A 22984-nucleotide genomic window follows, 5' to 3' on the forward strand; every position below is an offset into this window, starting at 1 on the left:
TTCTTGATGTTATTAACTAGTATTGGACATCACCATTTAAAAATTCCTTCTTTAAGCTTGAGCCTTGTTTCTCTTGATATTCAGTACAAACTGGTGTGCTTCCTTTGTGGCTGCTCAGTAAATGTTTTGGTAAATAGCTATCAACACTGAATTATATTTTATGTAAATAATTGGTATCCTGTAATTTTATAATATTCAAGCATTCTAGACCTAAATATAGTATATCAACATTTAATATTACAAAAAAAAATCTCATATTCCTCCGAATAGTCCACAGGTCAGGCACAAGAAAATACAAGCCTTCAAATAACAGGACTTAAATACCTGTTTCAGCAGTGCTTTCATGCTGTTTGCTTGCTTGAAAACATGTGAACTATTTATTTTTAATTCATATTATCTCATTATTGCAGGTTTCCTTTACAACATGGCTCATTTCAGGTGTTAAAAAAAACCCTAGTGATTTTTATCTGAGTTTCAGATTTTCCAGTAGTGATCAGTCAAATGTGCAGTGCTAGTTAGAACTGAGGTAACAAATTGGTTTTGTTTTTTCTTTCATCACATTGGTCATCCAGCAGGCAAAATGTGTTATGACAATTGCCCCTGAGATGCAAAGATTAATGTGAAAAGGAGCCAAGCACTGTTGCCACCAAGGTGTTCTGTTAAGAAGCTGAAGGTGACCACTGAGAGCTTCTCACTGCTGCTTACATAAAGAGTGGCAGACTTTTTGGCAGACACAAGGACTCCCAGTCTTTTACTGAGTAGGCTCTGATTTGGCAAATACAGTCTGAGACACACTGAGGTATCAATGACCCACCAGAATCACAGGAACAGGATCAAAGACTACAAAGAAGGGAAGTTGGGAACTCCAGAGGATTTGCTTATCAAATTCAGGTGCCTACCACCTGCAATTGTTACTGCAAGACATGCTTAGAGCCTCCTCTTATATCCCTGTTCTTTCCTCTGCTCCGGGGGAATTGTGTCTAAGCTCATGGCAGGATGCAGGGTCACACTCCCTCCCTGGAACAAGGAATCCAGTCCCACTGAGCACTCAGATTTCTCCTTTTCTCTTGAGACCTGGCTGCAGCCTGGGATTGTACCCAGACCTGAAGGAATATTCTGGGTCCTTCAGCTTAGATGCAGCCTCACAATCTCCTCTATGAATGGAGTGTCTAGTTTGCATTGCATGAGTAAAAAAGTGGTGAGCAGTGCATGTGCAGGGGAAAATTAATGTAATCCTCCTACAGAGGGTTAAATTAATTGATTGGATTGAAGGTATAATGACCTTTGGGGTCTCATTTTTATTGCCTGTGATCATACAGAGAAGTGAATTAATGAAAATGAGGGGTTAGCATTTTTCAGACAGGAGAAGAATACCAGGAGGGTGATAGAAACTGAACATGAGGCAGCAGTAGTAAAGGAAAGCTGCAAAGGAAGTCATGAGAGAGTCTGGTGGTGTATACAGAGAGACAGGGCTGAGGGAAGGGTGTTGGTGGATGAGATACAATAATGAGGGGAAGCTGTTTGATGGCTCGTAGCTCCTGGGTCAGTAGCAGCTGCACCTGCATCACCCCTGGGCTCCCTGTGTGCTGGCCAAGGCAGTGGCTGAGAGTGTCTGCTGCTGGGCTGCCCTTCTCCTGCCTATCACTGCATAAATCAAACATCTGGGCTCCAGAGAGACCTTGTTAGTGCTAAACAACCTTGATTCAATTATGCTACAAGATGCACACAAGATGGTATCTTTTGTACACTCTTGTGCTGTGAAGGGCTTATAGGAAGTATGGCACTGGGGAGGGGGTGGAGAGCATGGAAACTCAATTATTCTCTCATTTCCAGTTGGTGCATTGTAGTACATAAAGGGGTGGTGGCTGAAGAGTTTGTATAACCTAATGCCAGGGATAATTGGAATGGTTTGTGTTTTGAAGGTTCCTCATTTTCATATTCTTCACAAACACTATGTCTACGTAGACAAAAATAAATTAAGGCCTGACTTTCAGCCCTGGAATCTGAAAGTCAGCACTGGACTGTGTGGCCAGAGCTACTCAGTGCTGCCTCTGCAGCTCCTGCTAGTTTAAAACTCTCTTTTCTTTCCTGACATTAGAGAATGGATGGGCAAAAACCTCAGCAGCAAGGGTTTTGCGAAGAGCAGGGGTGCGAAGTGCACTGCCTGGGCCAAATTCCACACCAGATAATTCCATTGAGGCGCTGGTTTCAATTGGGCATCGTTATCTGCGCTTCCTGTCTCCCGCTGCAGCGCCCTGCTACCCAGCAGCTGCTGATTTCCTCTGTCCCAGGCCTGGCTGCTTCACCCCTCCCAGCTCTTTGCTTTGCTCACAGGAGTTACGTGGAAAAGAAGCAAACTCTGGAAAGTGCTTCGAATTCCTCCGTTGAAATTTTCATCTTCTAGTGTGATTATTTTTCTCTGCCATGGAGAAAAGTCGTATTTTAAAAACTTGGTTGTTGTTTCTGCAGATCTGTCGTTCATTTCCATGGATACGTGAGTGGCGTAAGGCAGCCAGGACTGTCAATTCCAGCCCCTCACTGGCTGCCCAGTGAGCAGTGGAAAGCTGCTGAAGTCATTAGGATTTTACACTTGAAAATAACACAATAGTTTGAACTTTCCTGGAACTTTTCAGTCAGGAACCCCCGGTCTGGTAAGGGAGCTACTGCTATAAAATAATTCATTAGGTGTCATAACAGCTTGGGGAGTGTGTTTGGAGGACACGGAGACTGGGGAGTGCTGCAGTGATCCATTGAGGGCCACCCCAGGAGCTCGGGGCATGGGCAGGAAGACCCAGCAGTTCTGACACCCTGAGCTCATCCCTGAAAGTATTAGGTGTAGATCACCTACAAATCAGGCCATGGAAATACACCCATCCTCATTTTCTTCATGACAAAGCATCTTTCTCTTTTATTTCTGCTGATAGTCCAAGACATCTTTGATTTCTGCATCAGCAAGAGCCATCAGATATTAGGAGGGCTGCATTCCTGCAGGATATGGCATATGGTAACTGTTCACTGAATGGTTTTCCCTGTCCATCATGTTGAATTCCTCGGTCAAGTTCTTGCTAGCTTTTCTCTAAGGATAAGTCTTCTGCCACTGTGACAGACAGATTATTCCACAAAGATGTGAGATCATATGCCATTATTATCTCTGATCATCAAGCCATTTGGCAGTTCCAACATAAAATGTATCTTAACTGTATTTCAGGGAATGAAAATAAAGAGAAAATAGGGGACGGAATATTTTAAAATACATATACAATGTTATTACAGCGTGCTCTGGTTTTCCACCTTTGATTATTCAGTATACTTTCCCTATTTCTCAGCTCTTAATTTCTGCTCTGTGAGGTGACACACTTTAAGTGATGACTCTCTCATTCTTGCACATAATCCACTGAAACAAACAGATCTTTGCATGTTAAACAATTGTTTGAAGTAATTAAGGTAGGTGGAACTGGGCCCATCACAATTTACCTTCTGTGAATTCTCATTTTCTCTTCCTAGAGGAACCCACAGGTGAGCAACTGTGTGTGTTTATGAAAAGATTTAGAGAGTTTGGATAGTAGGCACTGTTCAAGTAATTCTCAACGCAGCTAACTTGCCATCATATTTCCCAATTTTCAGGAAATACACCTGGAGTTCTTCACAGCCTCTCATAATTATTATTTATCAAAGTCAATCCCTGTAAGCACGGACAGGGTTATGCAAGTAACTTTTACAGGCAGCCAGATTGCAGAGTCGGGTCCAGAAAATTCTGGTGGCGTCACCCAAGTATCCCCAAGCCCTGTACATTATCTTCTTTGAGCCATTCAGATGGATAGCAAATAAAATTGGACCCAACAGAGACAATAATGGTACCCTACAGTCAACCTCTTTCTGTTCTCAGAGGAAGCTCTTTATTATGACCCTTAACAAAGACTTCATGCATAGCCCTGTAATTATGTACTTCCTTTTATAGTATTTTATGAGGGACCTTACCCAAAACATTTTCAAAATTCAAGTAAATTAATATTTTGCAGATTATCTTTATCTAATGGTCTACTAACCTTTTTCCAAAACTTTTCCCACATTATTAATTGGCTTGGGGAAGACATACCACAAAAAACTCAGATGTATTTTGACAGCTACTGCAGTGGTTTAGCTGAACTCTTCTTGGATTAGAACTGTTCTGTCTGTACTTAGGAACTCTATTTTCTGGCATCCCTCTCTTCAGGTCAACCACTAGTTCAAGGTGGAAAAGATAAGCTGCAGCATCTCAAGTGTGCTGGTGTTAGCTCTTGGGAAGTCAAGAGGAAGGAAATAACAGTCCATAAAGTTTTGATTGCTTGGAAAAGATGTTTGCTGAAAGTATGAGCAAGGCCAGCTGCAAAGAGCTCAAGCATGAGTAGAAGTAGTGCTGAATTGTCTGCTCACTCACTCTAGCAATGAGTGGACAGCATTTCATATTGGACATTGGCTAAAGGAAGACTGTTTTTCTCAGGCCTTTTAGGGCCTGTCTTATAACATCAACTTTTTAGTTAGTGGAGGTTTCACTTTAAAGATGGATAGAACAGCATGATCCAGGATAGTGTGGCAGGGAATGTTTTGGCAAAAATAGTGGCACTGAAGAAGTAAAATAAATGTGCCATGCTCTATTCCTCCCCCAATTTTAAAATATCAGCATTTTGCAAGCAATGGGCCATATGCTCCCAGGGCTTGCAAGCCAAAAAGTATAGCAACTTACTACAAAACCGCTCTCCAAATTCCACACACAAGCCAAAACCTCCTACTTGGTATTCTGCCGTCATGCCAACTTGCAGAGCAGAGATTGGGCCTGAACAAGGAGATCTGCAAAAGAATCCCAGGTTATGCACATCCACACATGGGAGATACAGGCTGTGGCTGACAGGGGCTGGAGTCAGGACACTCATCCTGAAAACTCAGCATAGGTGGAAAGGAAGATAAATTGCCACTGATGGTAAGCGCGTTTCCAGGTCAGAATGCTCCCTCTCCAGAGAAGGAAGGCACCAATGTCTGCTGGGGTTGTTTCTGCTGGGCTTTCTAGGAAAGAAAATAGGAACAGAGACCCGAAATCCCAGCCTCATCCAGTCCATGCCCTGAGAAGAACACAGCTCTTCAGCATGACGGAGGGCTGCAGGGGCTCTGGTCCGGTTGGATGGGAACCACCCTGCATGCCCTGGTGTCAGAAATTATTAACTGATGCTGGAACCAGGTTCCTGAAGAATAGTAGTGCTGCCAGGGATAGGCAGGTGCTCTTCACCTTACCTCACAGGACTGTAGGTCTGTCTGAAGCACTGAAAGAGAGGTTTTAGGCCAATAATCTTCTGGGTGGCAAAAGTTAGTCCATCAGTGCCAATTTATTTTCAGCAGGAATGTGCATTGTACCGTGGCAAGATTAATAATCTCAGTGTGTGCAAGAACTGGATGGACTTGTGGATATTGTCTGAAACCTCACAGGGCTGTTCATTCACATGTTCCCTGGCCCCTTGGTACAAGGCTCTCCCCTACTTTTGCATACTCTATTTCTCCATGAACACCTGGAGAGTGCCTTATATTTCTCTAGGATGATCCCTGCACTATTTTATCCATTGGCTAGCTCAGACCTCTTCCCTCTTCTGGCTAAAACCTTATATGCTCTTTGGTAGAGATTTAAAGCAGTAAGATACTCACTTTTTCTGAATATTTTGGTGGACCCTATACAGCAAAAGAGAGGTAAGAAATTCCAGTTTGAGGCCCTGCGCTCTCCACAGTGGGCAGAGTGAATTGGGGCAGCGAAATCACAGGACAGGGTGTGTGGAGCAGAGCATATGCTCACTCTCCAGCAGGAGCAAGCCAACTGCTGCTGGGAGGACGGGGCTGGGAATGGCCTCCGGACCAAACACCCGCTCGATTTGCGCGCCTGCACGGCTGCGGGTGGATCCAGCTGCTCCTTCCCCCGCTGCACTGCACACACACACACTGGGATGCTCGTGCCCAGGCACACAGGGGCAGAGCTGCTCCTCGGGAAGCAGAGGACCTGCTCTGGGAAAAGCGTGTTCTCTGCCCCCGCAGTGGTAAAAAAGCAGTGTAGGTAAAGCTGAGGCATGGCAGGCTGGTGCTCGAATGAGCAGTTTCTGAGGAGCAGCTTACAGCAGGGTGCAGTTTTCTCTGTACAGTGGGTGGTAATTGCTGCCTCTGACATTGCCCATTTGAGCCTGGTGGAGGAATTCCCAAGGGCAGTTGCTGGGAGAAGCGATGAAGTAGGAGTTGGGTTTAACCTTCAGCTGAATGCTCTCTTGCACCCTGAATGTGACATTTTCAACAGCAGGCCAGTCACTTCTCCCCTGCAAGGAAACAGCCAGTGCTGGGCTCTTGTGTGAGGACAAATATCTGTGGCTATGATTTTATGAGGTTGAGATAAAATATATATGCTCTTGTTATCAATTCTGAGAGTTAAAGACAAATTTTGCTATTTTAAGCATGTAATTTTGGCAATAATCATAGCAATAATAATTTTCTACATACTGCCTTTTTTCTTAAGGTTGGTATGGAACAGACTTTTAAGAGCAATGAGAATAATGAGAATATGCCTGGAATTTTCTTATCCTAAAATTTATGTCCACTTGTTTTCTGCAGCAAGCAATCAAAAGCCTCATGCAACAGTACATGAAACAGGATTGCTCTTTTTATTTCTTGGGAGACAGCCATCATTACATTGGGCCAGAGCTATGAGTCAGGGCTGCTGTTTCCTATCCTAAAGTGAGGAATCTCTCTCAGGAAGTCCTGTGTTGTGCTGGAGATCAGAGCAGGTGATAATGGTCTCATCTGGCTTTGAAATTTACGAGCAGGAGATATGACATGTAATGGAGTCATTATTTTGTTTTAGTCCATTCTTCAAGTTGCAGTACTTGGAGATGTAAGAGCCGTGTGGTGACCAGATGGAAGGAGCAGGGAACAGGGAAGAGCAGTAGGATGGCTTCCCTGTTACTAGTAAGATGATCCTGAATAAAAGTAAAAAACACTGGGAAACTCTGTAAGTGATTTTATCCATATAAATTACTACAGAAAGAAGTGTAGGCCCGAAACTGAGTGGAGATAGAAAGAGGAGGGAAGGGTCAGAGAATATGGGCTTAAAACCCAAGAAAATATGAGCAGTTGCATCCCTTAAAATCTGAATCAACTCCATTTGTTGACAGCAGCTGGGGCCTCTGAATTCTGAAATGAAAATGGAAAAACACTCAAAGAACATGAACTTAAAAATAGAGCTAAGAAGATTGAAATGGATGACATTTATGTAAGGTTTAGAAATACTCCAAATTGTTAACAAAATTTCCTCCTTCAATTTTCCTATAGTCTTCTACATACTTAATTCAGAACTCTGAAAATCAAAATTACCATTTCATCCAGGTACAAATTTTTTACTTATTTGCCAGGGTATCATTTTCTTTTTCTCTTTAACTCCATTCCTGTTCAGTAAGAAATGGGTTCTATTTGGAACTGGGCAAAGTAATATCAATTCTTAAGCTTTCAGTCTGTCTTCCTTGTGGCCATGAGAGGAAAAGGCATTTTAAAACCTTTAGAAAACAGTATATGCTTCAAACTAATGTGTTTATTTCATAATGGACCAAAAAATAATTATAAGACAAAGTTAAATTGTTGAAACTTTTCAAGGTAATCTGTACTAAAACATTGCTTTATTTTATGAGGAAATGCTGAAATCTAATTGCTTAATGTAGCAAAACTAAGATGGAAAGGAGTTTCCACAAAATTTGGGAGGTGAACTTGAGAGACAAAAAGAATAATTATGGCACAGGTTCAAGTGGATGCAAGCTGATTATTAACACATTCAGACTGGAATTTTAGAGAGACATTTCCATCCATCCATCAAAGAAGCAATACTCTGGTACTGGGGACAGAGAAATTCATTGTTTCAGACTGCAGTTGGGTACTTTAATGAAAATGATTGTATCAGAATTCTTAGGGACAGAAAACGAGGCTTGTGATGGGGATCAGTTGGTATCTGATTTTAGGTGTCAGCAGCTGAGTTTGAAAAGGGACTTGCTTGTTTATTTGCACCATTGCTTTATTCTATTAATCACATGCTTCAGGACTTTTGTCTGTGGCCTGTGGAGGTCAGGAAGGGTCAGTTCTACTTTTCGTTTGTGCACTGCTAGACTTCTAGGCTGCTCTCTCTTTCACCTCTGCGCCATGAAAGAGCAGGAGGTAGCCAGAGCCCCTAATCTCTGCATGTATCTCACTCGTAAGCTGAAGTTTAAAGTGATCAGCAGATTTGAGGTAAGGAAGGAATTTTCCTGTTGATCAGATTGATCAGAGGGGATTGTCTTTGCCTGCCTTAATTTTTAGGATTTGCAGGAGATTTCACCTAACATTTCCTTTCTAGAAGGACTTGGGCTATTGACAATGAATTGCATCTTGCCTTTTTGCTTCCTGGGGCTCATTAAATTTGCAGCTGCCTTATGATGAAGTGTAAAGTTTGTTACAGACTCCCAGGGCCAGTGTGTGTGGGGACACACTGGGCAGGATGCCTGTGGACTCTCCAGGCTAATCATCTGTGAAAGTCTGCACTTGCTGGCCCAACTGACCCCTTCCATCCTTACTTCCTACATTCCTTACACTTTCTTTTTTTTTTTTCTTTTTTTTTTTTTAAGAGCTTCCAAAAGTCAGTTTTAATTCGATCTGAAATGTTTTGTGTTGCATGGTGTGTCAAACTGCCCAAACACTAAGACATCACTGAAAAAAAGCAGCCTGGTCATACAGGAGCTCCTCGTGCCCTGGGTTCCTCCAAGACCTCCAGCTGGATGTAGGGGCCTGTGGGCAGCATGCACAAGTCAATCCCTCTGGAGCCAGAAGTCAGAAAAAAGGCTGGAAAACAGGCTAGAGCATTGCCTCTGTAGTGCCTCACATTGGGCTTGGCCCTCCACTGGGCCAGCTGTCTGGGCTTCCCAAAATTTGGCTGCCATAAGTTGGAAATGTACTGACCTAAACTGGGCCAGGGAGGAAGGGAAGCAGCTGTGTTTCAGGGGAGCATTCCTGCTGGCTTAGGGTTCAGTGTAAGTCACCACTGGCCCTAAAGCAATGCTTGGTGGAGGACTCACAGCTCTTGACCACCTAAGGAGACAGAGCTTTAAAAGGGGACACAAGGGGGATTTAGGAAATGGGCAGGCAGGAGTGGGGACAGCTCTTCTTTTCTGACACAGCTCTCACGTGCAGAGCCACGTGCTGCACCAGGTGGCTCTGACACAAGAAAGCACCACAGAGCTGCTGGAGATGTCTTGCTGATGAATTATTTTGAAGCCACCATTGGGCAGCAGCTTAGCAATTAATCAAGGAGAAAGATGAATCGAAACTACAGCGACCTGCAAGGTCCCGCTACTCTGCTTTCTAACTTGCCCATGCTAAAGACATAAAATGGTTGTGATGCCTTCTTCCTTCCTTTCCAGACTAAAGATAGTAAAAAAATTCCCCCCTTGCATGAGACAGACAGGTAAGCAGCAAGAATCCCTGTGGTGCCCTGGTTTAATACGTGCTGTTTAATTACACTGTTATGGCTGGCAACAGGTAACAGTGTTCATGCTAAAAATATTTAGACATATGGATTTCCCTTCTATTCAGAGTTGTTTTCATCCACCAGACTCATAAAATAGTGAAGCTACATGATAATGCCATATGTACAATAAACCCACGTTTTTTCGAAGACCACATAAATGCATACTACTAAAATACAGATATTTTGCTAAGGAAATTAAAAATGAAAGATAGGTTTAAAACATTGTTAAAGACTATAATGGGAATGGCAAGTGGCATAATGGGAATAATGCCCTGGGATTATCCTTGGGCAATAGGGAATAACCAGAATGAGATAGTATTAAGGACAATAAGTCCAATCCTGCAGAGCACAAGCAATCCTGAGAAGTGCTGAGCCTGCTCAGCTCACGGTGAATTCAGTGGGAGCTGAGGGCATTGAACACCTCTGCAGGATGAGGCCCCAGTCCGACTTCCAAACTAAGGCTGTCATTTTGAGCCTGGATTTCTGTGAGATGCCAATTTGATTTTTATGAGATGCCAATTTGGATGTCTTAGTGGGACCCTGGCACACTGAGAACCACTCAGAGCAGCAGCCAAAATTTTCCAAATGGGCCTGATCCACCTGCCATTTACATTGAAGGACAGATCCCCATTGTCCTCTGTGGGCTTTGTTTCTGGCCCTGTTATCAGGAGGCACCCTAAGAGTGTTGAAAATTGGCTGAGGGAGGCACGGAAGCAGCACATGTCACAAATGCCGTGCTGCTGGCACTCTGGTTAGGTGGAGCCAGCTTAACTCCATTTTCAATTGTGAGATGGCCAAGTTGTGCAAGTGCCTCTGCCCATTTCATTCCTCAGCACAATAAACCCCCATTTTACATGCCTCAGATAGCCAGGGTTACAGGGCTGAAAGGACAGGGAGAGTCACCTATCTTGATTGCAAGCAAACACTTTCCTTAGGTGGAAAAACGACATATTTGATTCCCTGAGCAGAAAAATCCTGGAAAAGCTAGCTTCCCATTTCCCAGAGTCCAAGCAGGATTCTTTTAACCTTATTAACAAGGTCTGTGTGAAATATGAGTGACTATGGCTTCAGTCCTGCAATTTTAACAGGACTGAGCAGTGAAGGGGGGTCTGTGTGAAATATTTGCAGAACTTGGGCTGTGTCCCTGCCCGAGTGAAGTCATCACATGTTGTTACAACAGCACCAAGTGTTGTTGCATTTCCCCATGGCAGACCCAGTGTGCACTTCCACAGGGCAGGTGGAAACCGAGAAATTTAGCCACTTTGGGGGGTTGTGGAATACTCTAGCCTGGCCCCACAACCTCATTGTATTTACTTGCATTTCCATGCCTGTTTGGAGCTCTGTGTTAGCTGCTACATCAAAATCATGTGTTCGAAATGAGGAGAGTAAGATGCACCCTGTTCAAGGGGCCAAAAATCTCCAAGGGCATGGAAGCAGCTCCTACAACACATTATCTGTGCCTACACTGCATGAGAAAACAGTCTGGGCTGCTGGGAAGGTGGCATGGCTCACCTCCTCCTGCTGCCATCCTTTCCTGGCCCCAGTGTGGGCAGCTGTGCACAGAGGTCTGACCACGGGTGCTCCTTGGGAAATCTGGAAGATGATGCATCCTCACAGTGGGCAGTCATGTGGCTTCAGCCAGCCTTGAAGCACAGTCTTGCACATCCACGCTGCATCTCTGACCCATTTCCTGCTGCCCAGACACTGGCTTAGGAGCTCTCCAACAAGGTGGGACCGAGGCCAGCCTCAGCAGAAGACTTTCAGGAGAAAGTCAGCTGTGGTGAGACATTTGTTTCTCTTAGGCTGAGCTAGATGTCAGGCTGCCCTTCCCTGGCTGCAGAGTGGGGAGAGCAGCAGCTCCTCAATGTCCAGGTACACCTTCAGCAGAGACACCTTCCACAGCTGCTCCTAAAAGGCTGCTGCCTTGCTCCTCTAAAAGGCACCTGAAGGCACCTCACAATTCTCGTGGACCTTCAGCCCTCTGAAACCACCCATAAATACCCTTGTTAAAACATGCACTTCAGCATAATGACAATGAGCCTAACTGCTAAGTCCAGCCTTGAAGGGACGATGGCACTTATTTCCTTAAATGTATAATAAAGAGCATCCACATTCATATTTTTAGTAGCATATAGCAGTGGTCCAGCATTTAGTGTACTGTATGTACTTTTAATAATCTCCATAAAAGCCTGATTTTCAATCCCTAGGCTCAAGCTGACAGTGTAAATAAAATCACCCAAATCCACAGGGTAAGAGAAATGAAAATGACAAGGATTAAAATTTTGTCAAACCTCTTTCTTTTTAAAATTCTGCTTCCCTTCCAATTGGATCACGACCCTCTGTGTGCACAGCTTAAGACCAGACGGTATGCTTTCACTTTTATTCCGCTCTGCAGCAGGCTTACAGTATTTAGTGAAAGTCTGTAAAGAATGTGTGCTGTGTAGAGAGTTAATACCATAATCCCCCATCGTTAGGGTCAAATGCTGAATAGAGCAGAAGAATTAGAAAATATGTTACATACAATGGCAGAAAAAATGCATCAGCATGCTGTTCTGTTAACACACGCATTCATTACCAACAAGTAAATGACAATGAGGTAATAGAGTATATTAAGAGATGTGTACTTCAAGTCTAGTGCCCGTGTTGTTATGAGAACCCAAGACTTTGAGTGAGAATCTCATTCTGTGGGTACACACACGTCACAGGGTTCTTCTTGCCGTATTATTGCATCTTTCTAGGAAGCGCTTTGATGCAAAAAAATCAGCTTTTAAAATTATTTGGCAGGGATAAACTTTGAATACTCCTTTTTTCATTTCCTGTGAAGTGAGATATCTCTATTTTGCTATCCAAGCATGACAGTACATCTGTCCCTAGAGAATTCCCAAGCATGAATTGTGGTAATTTTAGCTAAGGAAGTATTCAGAAAACCATCCTAGTGCTTGCCTTTTCAAGAGATCCTTAGGGGGCTAGCTACTTACATCATGTAGAAGTGGCATGGGTGTTCCATTCCCTTGGGTTTTCAGGAAAAATGAGCCACTATGTGCTGGAGGAGTGACAATTTGCTAGAAAGAGGAGAAAGAAAATACATTTCCATGTTGTGTTGCCTGAAACCAATTGCAAAATACAAGAATCGCCCGATCTAAAAATCTTATCACTATGAGTTAGCATAGTGTGCCTTCCTCTAAGGAAAAGTCTGAGCTTCCCAAGAAGGGGGGGTGACCTTACAGAATAGGAAGAGATAGAGAAGTTATCTGGCTGCCTGTACTGACACTAAGTAGTGTCTGATTCCCTAATTATTCCTGCTGATTTAGCCTGGTTATTAAGGGAGAGAGACAGCACTGAGCTGGAGACAGGATGAAGGTACTTAACAAACATCTTGCAATTGCTGGTTAATGACAAACTGTGGAAACACATCACCAGGAGCACATAACCTCAAGACTTTGTCCAGCACGGGCTGTGTTATCTTATCTGGTGGCTGATCAGGTGTAAATAGTCCCGGGCAGCACTTCACTATGGGCTGTGGATGTTCTTCTGGAGACAGCTGCTGGCTGCGAGCTCTCACCTGCACAGTGCTCCCAGTTTTGCATTATTTTCCTACAGCAGTGGTCAGGAAATTATTTTTTATCTGAAGAGGGAAAAAAAAATTAATTTCTCAGAATCAGGTTTGGGGGTTTTTTAACTAATTCAGGAAATCCTTGGTTAAAAGTCCACATTTCCCACAAAAGCTGTCTTTTTTGTAAAAAAACCAAAAAACAAAAAACAAAAAAAAAAACCCTTTAAAACTTTTAGGTTCCTGAAGGGAGAATTACTAGGGCTGTTGTTTCTCAGAATTTGTGCATCACAATCAGTTTATTTTAGTTTTGAAATTTTTTAAAATTCTCATTGAGCATTTTTGAGTTCAAGCAGCTGTCCCGGCCCTCTGGCAGACACCAAGTGTCAAGCAACATTAGCAGGGCAGGGTCTGGAGGTGTTGCTGTCTCACTCCTGAGTTGGAGTGTGCTGTAGTGGTCTCATCTCACATTTCTCTCAAAATTGCTGAAAGCTTCCTTTCTTCTTATTCTCCATGAAATTTACTTCACCTACTTTACCACATTCTGACTGCTCTTCTTTCAGTGTTGCACAACTGCAGAAATAAATTTAGACAAATTAATTAAAAGGAAGCCTTCCCACTGAAACACAAAAATCCTCTCCCACCTAGGGGAGTGGTTTCATATGCATCCATTGCTGTGAAAGACATTTTTCATCTGGTTAAAATTCATCTTTGTGATTTAATTTTCAGTCTCGGGTATACCTAAGGTATAGAAAGGTATTCCTTTCTAGTCCTGGGCAATAAATGCAAAAAGCTATAGGTAAATTCTGGGTATTCAGTTTATTTAGCTATGTTTACTACAGCATGGTGGCTGTGCCAGACTGCTGCCCAAGGAAATAAATACTCGTGAGAAGATTCACAGACTGAGCTGCATACAGCTCACAGTAGTTTGCCACTCACAGTACTAGGAGTGCTGCATTTCTTTTCTAAGGGCAGAACTTCTCACGTGGAAACTGCAGAGTTGATGAGTGGATATTATTTAAATCAATAGATTATGTGTATTTGTCTTGACTCAATTTAATATCTGAGTCAGTAGGCTGAAATAATTAGAAATTATGACTAGAAAAGGAAATGGAGTGTGATAAATTAAATCAAAGAAACAAAACCTGTTATTTCTTTGATGGCAGGAGACGACACGGCAGTGAAAGAGAAATTCTTTGATAGTGAGTTCTTTCTCTAAGACAAAATAAAAATAAGCAAGGAGATTCAGGTGACTGAAGGGTTATTGAAGTTGGCGCTTATCATTCAACAAGTGGTTCAGGTCAAGAAAAGAAGCATTAAACCTAGACCAAGAATCCAATACTAATTAGCTGCTATGGCTAATTTTAGGGCTAAAACCCCACAAAATAGGCTCTTTACAAAGAGGCTGACATCACTGCCAGCCTGGGGCATGAGGGGGAGGGCAGGCTGGGCCAAGCAGGCAGGGAGAGGCAGCTGTGGGCTGGTACCTGGGCTTGGCTCTCCACACTCTTCTCTTGGTCAGGCCCAGGCAATAAAACTCAGCACCAGTGGGCTCCTCACATCCTGTGAAAGGACAATTAATGCCCATTCACCAGAAATGCCTGGATTGAGGTTAATTGTCTTAGAGATGTTTTTTTCCTCAGATCTGATTTTGAGTTGAGCTGAGTGGAACCAAGCCGGACGTTTGGCTGCCCAGTGCTCAGGTCTGTGCACAGCAGATGAAGACATTTTTCAGGCCAATTAGTCTTCTCTAAGTTATGCACACAAACTGCTCTGTGATGATATTATTGATAACATTTGGACATTTCAGTGCTCACGATATGACTTTACAGGGTTAAATCAAAAGAAAGAGCAGAGTCATTTGCTTAAATGAGCAGGTTGTGTGCAGGGACTCTGGTCACCATCAATTTGCATCTTCTCATATGTCTCCACACGATCTTCCCTATGGTTCAGAGGGGGATTGACTCAAGTGAATCACCCAGGAAATGTTCTCCTCTCGCAGAGACTTTCAGTTCCCTTTACACTCAGCAACACACAAGGAACAGGAACAAAATTTCTCCCTACAGTTTCCTTGCATAGCCAGTTCATGACCTGCAACCCTCTTTGGGACAAAAATTATTTGAGTTGAGGGGAAACGAGTTCTTTCTGGCAATATCCATGCCCTTTCCAGATCAATGGTAGCTGTGTATCTTTTAGTGCTTTAGGAAAGGATTTAAGGCTGTCTGGTATGGTTTGAAAGAGGTGATATTAATTATTATTTTTTATTTCCTAATATTGGCCTCTAAGGGCAGAAAACAAAAAGTGACTGGTTTGGGGTGAACCCTGATGGAATTTACTCTTCTGAACAAGTGTTGTGAGAGTATGTCTGGCAGATGTTTTTTTTGAAGAAGTTATATTTACTTCTTGCAGCATTTACTTAACCTTTACCAGCATAATATTACTTCCAAAATATGCCAATGTCCTTAATTTTTCTTTTTCTTTTTTTTCTGCTTTTTTTAGCCTGTAAGAAAAGTAGCTTGATTAGCATGTTTTTGTTTGTGCTTGTGTTTGAGCTTAGATGTGGTCGTACCTGGCAACTGTGTGTGAAGAAATTAATGAGGCAAAGTTAAGTCAGAGAGATGAGTTTTGCAATTAACACTGAATGTGGTGAGATCTATAGTTATTCTCATCTCTTGTGAAAATGAATTCACTTGCCATAGGGAAATTGTGTCTCCTGCCTTCATGGGTTTCTCTACATTGGTTGGCCTTTTTTGGTTTTGATAGCACATACCAGCTGCAGGGTGTAACGTGATGCAAAACCCATCCATGAGCAGAGTGTCAGGAAGGCTGGATGATCAGCTGCTTGTGCCACTGCTCCTTTTCAGAAAAAAAACGCTGCAGATGCCCCATTAGCAGAGAGAAGAAGTGTCATTTGTTTGAACAGAAGGATTCTGGTTGATTTAGAAAATGCCCAGCAAAACCTGTAACACAGCACATCATTGTCTTTTGCTCATTTGCAAAGGGAGACCATTCACAAATCAAACCCCAATATTACGTTTCAAAGAAAATAAAAACTTATGCCTACCTCTGAAAAGTGACATAAAGCTCGAGTTCAGCATATACAGGCAGAACTCATCATTGTCACCAGATAGCTCATGTGAACCTAGTACACACTTGTTTCCAGCTCCATGGTTTTCATTTCCTGAAGATTGCCTTGGAAGCTACAGCCTGAGAGCTGTGTCAAACCTGTCCTCTTACAAGCTTCTTCTCTGACCTCCCTTTTGGATCTGGTATTGGAAAATGCTGTGTTAAGCTATCTTTCATGCTCAAAGGAAAACACCACAGTACAAAAAAAAGGTATTTTTTAAAAAGTGCTGATTTCACAGGGAAAAATTCTTCCAAGGAACTGAAGAAACTCACAACAGCTCGATCATATTTAGTAAACAGTCAATGAAAACATGTATTTACTGGAATTTATGAGAAGACAAGAAAAATCTCAACTTCTCAATAAATTTCTTTTCAAAAATTTGGAGACATTCCCCCTCCTTCGCTTTTTGCTTCTCTTTTCAAAGCAAAAGAGTTATTAGAGAATGTAAAATAAACACCAACACCAGAGAGCACAAGTCTGGTGCAGAGAAACACTTTGTGCTAAACCAAGTATGTTAAAACTCCTTTTTATCTTACCCATTTGTGCATCCAAACAGAAAAGTGCATGAAAAATATGCCTTATTCACAATGCTACAACATCCCCATGGTTTTAGGACCACAGAATCCCCAGGTTATCATTAATGGAGTACTGGCATCAATCTCAAGGCAATTTTTCAGAATATGAATTGTCCCACAGGTTTTGACTGACTCACTAAGTTCTTTATGGTGGCCTGAGGTTTCTATAAAACCCCTGACTGTTGTCTGTAGAAAGGGAAATACAGGTCATGTGCAGCCACAGACAATAAAGGATGGGCCCTGATCCCACATGGTGTTTAACTGTCCTGATTTTCTAGATGCTTCTATCACAATAAGGATTATGGAATATAAACACAGTTCTGTGATTTAACCTATCTGTAATCTGCATCTGCATGGAGCTCAGTTCTGACTATTTCAGGGCAGAAGCCCCACTGAGACGCCCAGGAGTAAAGTTTGCTGCAAAGATGTTTGCACATTTTGTATCCAGACTTTTGCTTCTTGCCTTAGATCCAGGACGGGTCAAAGTTGCTTTACATCACCTTGGCTGGTTCCAAAGGAAAACTTCCAATGAAAGGATCATTGCAACATTGCCTCTTGAAATACATCCAGGTAAGTCAGCATGGCTCAACTTAGGCAAATGAAACCAAGTAAACTTATATCCATCTTGCACAATTCAGCTTGGTTTTGCTTCCCACCTGCAGCACAGGATGCTCACAGAGCACCAGGTATTTTTCAGGTACTGCACACAGCATGGATTGGGACTGTCATTATATCTGAACAATTTAGGAGATGAAGGGGAGAAGCATTAACACTTTGCATTTATTTACTTTTACAGCATGCCATAAAGATTAAAAATACATTGTACACAAGTGCAGTATTTAATGTAGCACTTTAATTACATTCAAGTGTGTTACTAAATAGTCTTGAGAAAACCTTAATGACCAGCTGTTCTACCCTCTTCCCATATGTCAGAAATGGTTTCAGAAATCACATTCTGGGACAGTAAGGTTGTATAATTAGACAGTGTATAGTTAACACTTCTAGATTTTCCTCTTAAACTGCGGGCCCTTTTCACTAACATATTGTGGTTAGGTGCCAGTTTGGCACAACACAATTATGCGGTGTGCCAAACTGCAACTGAGATGTACAAACTCTCAGAGACATGTTATGATTGCACCATTATCTTTTTATATCTTTTTCATCATTAGGACTGGATGCTTTTTATGTTATGTAAGATTCTGCTTTTTTATGGCCAACAAATAAACTTAGTAAATAGGACTATAAATTTTTAATACTTCTTCCATAATTTCGTTTGTCTAATCAGAATTAGATGATTACTGTAGCCCCACATTAGTTTTCACCAAAAAGGCACCTTTCCAAGAACAGCAGCTATGGACAAAAATGTTAAAGGAGGTACCTTTTGGCCCAGTTCAGGAATGCACTTAAGCACATGCTTAGAGTTAAGCACATGAATGCTTGTGTAGAGGCATGTGCTGAACCTGGATCACAAAATGCTTTACGCTGAACAAACAGAACAAACCCTTTCTGGAAGTTACAAAGGATACGGGCAGCTCAGTCTTTTGAACAATTATCATCCCTCTTCCTGTTAGCACCTGGAAATGACGGTGTTTTTCTGGGACGTTTATTATTTTGCAGGACAAAACACATCCAGGGATTGCAAGGTGGAGGGAGGAAGCGGGAGCGCGTTGAGCGTGAGCCGCCAGCCGAGCCGTCACCGCGCGGCTCACGGAACATCCATCCATCCTACCCGGGCTCGGGGGGGCCGTGGGAGGCAGGCAGCAGCTTCACCATCCTCACAGGAGAGAGGTTTATGGCTAGGGTGCTTTTTTTTTTTTTTTTTTTTTTTTTTTTTTTTTTTAATTTATTACTATTATTTTCCCCCCTGAGCTTCAATTTCCAACGACTTATTTAGATGTAAGCAACGACAGCTGTAATCATGTTTTAAATCTTGCTTTGTATCCTTAGTTATAATGTTGTTCAATTAATATTCAGAATAATGGAAGTGATGTGCCCCTTTGAAAAAGACTTGAATGCAGGCCAAAGCTTTGGGAAACTGATTCTCAAGAGGATTAATCAGCATTTAAAACTTGCATTAATAAAAATCTGATCTTCTACTCTGTAGCATGCATAATACTTTTCATTTTTAAGCATTTTATTTTAATAGTGTGGTATCCTTTGTCCTGATTTTTAAAGGGATTTTAAAATCTAACTCCTTCAAATCAATCCTGCTTTGACCCAGGCACATTCTTTTACTGAATATAAAAACATTAAAGAAATCCTTGATTCACAAATACCTCTATTGCTAAGTATGAGCAAAGTACAGTGCACAAGCATGCTTGTAATAGAAATTATATATAGCTTCCACAGGAATTTATGTTAGGCAAGGGCTCACCTTTTCATGTAAATTATTGACGCAATAAAAACACAGATTTACACGGAATTATTTAAAAGTCTGAGGGTAAATTATACCCTGAGAAGTCATGAACAGCCCTGGCACTCCATAAAAAGTGCTCTCCATTTTTTGTGTGACTTTTGACTCTGTAATAAGGAATATCATTGCACCCTATGCCAACAAGATCGAGCCTATATCTGAAAGGCAGACTTAATCTATGTTTTGTGTTGTTCCCCTGATCTTATTAGTGGGTTAGAGAAACAAGAGGATTTTTGTATAAAGTTTCTCATATAAATTCAATTCTAGTAAACCAGCTAATTTACATGCTAAACAGCCAGCCGTTGGTAAGATAGTTTTGTTGCATGTCAACTGCAGAAGCTAAATGTATTTTATCAATACTAGAAAACATTATTTTTTTCTGAAGAGGCATTTTAATAGCAAATACCTCACTCAGATCTTCTATGAAGCAGAGAAATGTAGTTGAGAAATTCTTGTGTTCTTACTGACATTATGAAAGACTACAGTTTACACTCTGAGTATGGACCATCTGCTTTTACTTTGTTTACTTTGTTTCATACCTTATGTGATGCTTCAGTTCATCACAAACATAATCAGTTTTCTAAAAGAAGTCAGAGATTCTTGAGGGATATTTTTATTATTTTGCTACTTTCTAGAAATAGAAGGCAAATAGGTTTTGTGCAAAAATGGTAACTATAAAATGCATTGTATACAATGGAGCTTGAGAAATTCTAGTCTCTTAGGCACTGGGCAGGATGAAAAGACTTTGAAATACTGCAAAGAAAAATGAATAATAAAAAATTATGTAATCTTTGCCTCCAGTAGATAGTGCACTCAATGTGAGAAGTGAAGTGTGAGAGAGAAGGGATTTACACAGATGTGCACTAGCTTGGGATAAGGGGAGGAAGGCTCCCATTTAGGATGGGACCTAAGCCTGGCCCAGGATCCTGGTACACAAGGATCCTGTCACTTGGGTCGAGATAAGAGGAGCAAGTCCCCACACTTCATGTACTTTGTGAGAACGGCAGGCAGGAGCTGCTTTGGTACCATCCTAACACCCTGTCAAGCACCACCTGTCTTCTTCTGGCTTCAGAGGTTGTCTCCAACACTACTGCTCACAGGCTGAAGCATTTCCCTCTCAGTTAAATCCTGGCCATAAGAAGTCTATGACAAAATACACAACCCAGATTTCCAACTCAGCTAGTACATTTGCTTCCGTTGGTAGACATCTAGACATCTAGATCCTAATCCAGAAATGTACAAGAGCCCTTTACTTATTGGATAAATATCAGACATTGGCTGTCATCTGTAGCTTCCTCTATCCTCACCATCCTCAAAGAAACCTCACTTCTGTCTGTCTTTGGTGCTCTCAGAAGAGGGATAGAGAAGTCCCTTTGAAATTCAGTCTGCAGTGTTCATGTCCACAACTATAGCTCCAAAGCCAGCAAAAATTATTGTCTCCAATTTGGAAATAATCCAGACAGGGGCCCATCCTCTCACACTGAGGTGAAGTAACATCACTTGTGTAGATGACTAAATTTTTTCTCACAGGGTGGTTTTCTTGACCTGCTGTTGAGCAATGCCTGGAGTGAAGCTCTTTTACTGCTCTCTGCCTAAGCAGTGGCTGAAAGTGAGCTAGCAGCATGTCCTAACCATGAGGCACTGCCACTCCCCAGCCAGGCCAGCAGAGCCAGGGACAGCTTTTGGGTCTCTTGCCAACTGCCTCACACAGGGAGGAGAGGGGAAACATCCAAAATGATGGTGAGCAACTATTACAGCTTAGCCTGAGACTTCGAAGAGTGAAGAGGGCAAAACAGCAGTCACCCAGCGTGGGGGTTCATTGTAGAAATGATTGCATTCTCTGAACTCATCTAACCCTTAGTGCAGAAGAACAAAGCCACAGCTAAGTGAGTGAGTGGGTCTGATGCATCACCACAGGGAGCCTGGGTCCTGTTATTCTGTGCTGTTGGACCACAATCTTCCTTTTGCTATCTTCACTTTTCTTGTTCTCTCTTCCTAGGCTCCTAATTGCTATGAGGAACCAACATCCTTCATGCAGTCAAGGCTATTATCACTCCCACCATGGCTCCAGCCCTAGGTCCTTGCTCCCTGGGTCCCTAGGTATTCCTCACACCGCTCCTTCTCCCTGCTTCCATTGCCATTTCCAGGCTGCCTTGCTCTGGGCAGTGTGTGGTGGTGCCAGTGCTGGATTAGGCTGAATACAAGCACCACATTCTTTACTATGGAGTCAGCATTTCTTCCTCATTCCTTGCCTGGCTGCTGCCCAGCAGGTTATTTTGGGAGTTACGCTAGCTGGCCCGGAGCACTGCCATGCCAGGCAAAGCACTGACAGCCGAATGCTGCCCGGGATTGCTTGCCAGTGCCTGAGCCTGAACTGAAGTGCTGCTTTATCTGGGACACTGACATAGTGTAAATGTCCCTGAGGAGTGAAAAGGGCTGACTGGGGGAAGGGGAGGTGGGAATGGGAGCCCCTTGCAGCGCCTTCCCTGTAGACAGCAACGCTGCAAACCCCGAGCTGGGGGTGAAAGGAACAGGGGTGTGAGAAGGATTAAGCTGTCTGTGCATTTTGCTCCCAGCACTCCTGGTCACTGACTGCTCTTCTCCAAGTCAGGACGGTGCCTCTGCTCCCAGCACGTGGCTCCCACACTTCCCACTGGGTCAAGGCGAGAAGCAGCAAAACTGCAGCAGCACTGCAGGATTGTCCTGTGGATCTGGGTGGGTTGGGGCTGGGAGAAATTGGTTGAATATCTAGGTCATGGTTCAGGAGTCCCTTCTCACCCTGTACTTCCCAATCCCATGAAAACAGGCTCTGAATGCCCACTGCATGGAGACCAAGCAGGTCAGGCAGGGTGTGTGTGGGGACAGGTGTTGGAAGGTGAGGGGATGCAGAAGAAGGGGTAGGAGGAGGGAAAGGAGATGGGATGGAAGGGGCAGGATTGAAAATACATTTACAATATGGTTGGAAAAGATAGGTTTGGTTGAGCTGTTCAACCAAAGTTAAGAGTTAATTCTCCATGTTTTCTCTGAGCTGGCAAATAATACTGATATATAGGTGTAAAGCAGGGGTCCATGACCAGGTACAGAACCTGCAGCATCCCAGGTGTCCTGACTCTGATATACTCATTTTATTTGGAACCAGAAGCAACTTTACCTTCACTTGTACACCTTGTAAAATGTTGTCATGCTTCAGTGCCCCTTACACCTGTGGCGTCAGATGGCCATCAAGGGTTTGTTGTGGGTTTTTTTTGGGACACAACTTTGAATAGCTTATGTAGGCCTGAATTTCTGCTTTGGAGGACAGCCCTTTGAAAATGCCTTGTGCTGGACAACTCTCAACATGATACCATCACACCTCAGTCCCACTGTGGTGGGGCAGGTTTTGGAGGAGGCCTGAGTGCCCTTAGAGCAGCCAGTCAGCAGATGCAGTGGCGCTGTTGTGGCACCTGAGCTGCCCTGTTTGAAGGCAATTAAATCTGTGGCAGTCGGTGTAGGTATCCCCACCACTTGCAGCTGTGTGTGCTCAGGACACAGGAGCAGCTATATGGATGCCCAAAGAACAGCAGTGTTAAATGCTATGGTCGAATCATGATGTTGCTATCTTATTTCTTAACCTTTTACTTTCTATGCCAGTAAATTTTGGGGAAAAAAGAAAGGGTTTTGGGGAGAAAAATGGTTATTGTTATACTTGAATTTATCATGCTGCTGGAGAGCGCTGGGCATGAGTCAGCCTTGAGGCAGGGAGATGGACAAGATGAGGTCATGAAGTACCTTT

General features: G+C 42.8%; 1 protein-coding gene across 1 annotated transcript in view; it reads left to right on the forward strand.

Annotated features, from left to right (window-relative positions):
• Positions 1-18852, forward strand: part of LOC127059474 (uncharacterized) — a 60110-nt gene extending 41258 nt beyond the window's left edge. The window contains exons 6-7 of the mRNA XM_050973080.1: positions 17268-17369; positions 18417-18852. Coding sequence (XP_050829037.1) covers positions 17268-17369; positions 18417-18470 — 156 coding nt within the window. The 3' untranslated portion in view covers positions 18471-18852. The remainder of the gene's footprint in view (positions 1-17267; positions 17370-18416) is intronic.
• The last annotated feature ends 4132 nt before the right edge of the window (positions 18853-22984 follow it).

Source organism: Serinus canaria, chromosome 3 (assembly GCF_022539315.1).
Source record: "Serinus canaria isolate serCan28SL12 chromosome 3, serCan2020, whole genome shotgun sequence".
Taxonomy (NCBI): Eukaryota; Metazoa; Chordata; class Aves; order Passeriformes; family Fringillidae; genus Serinus; species Serinus canaria.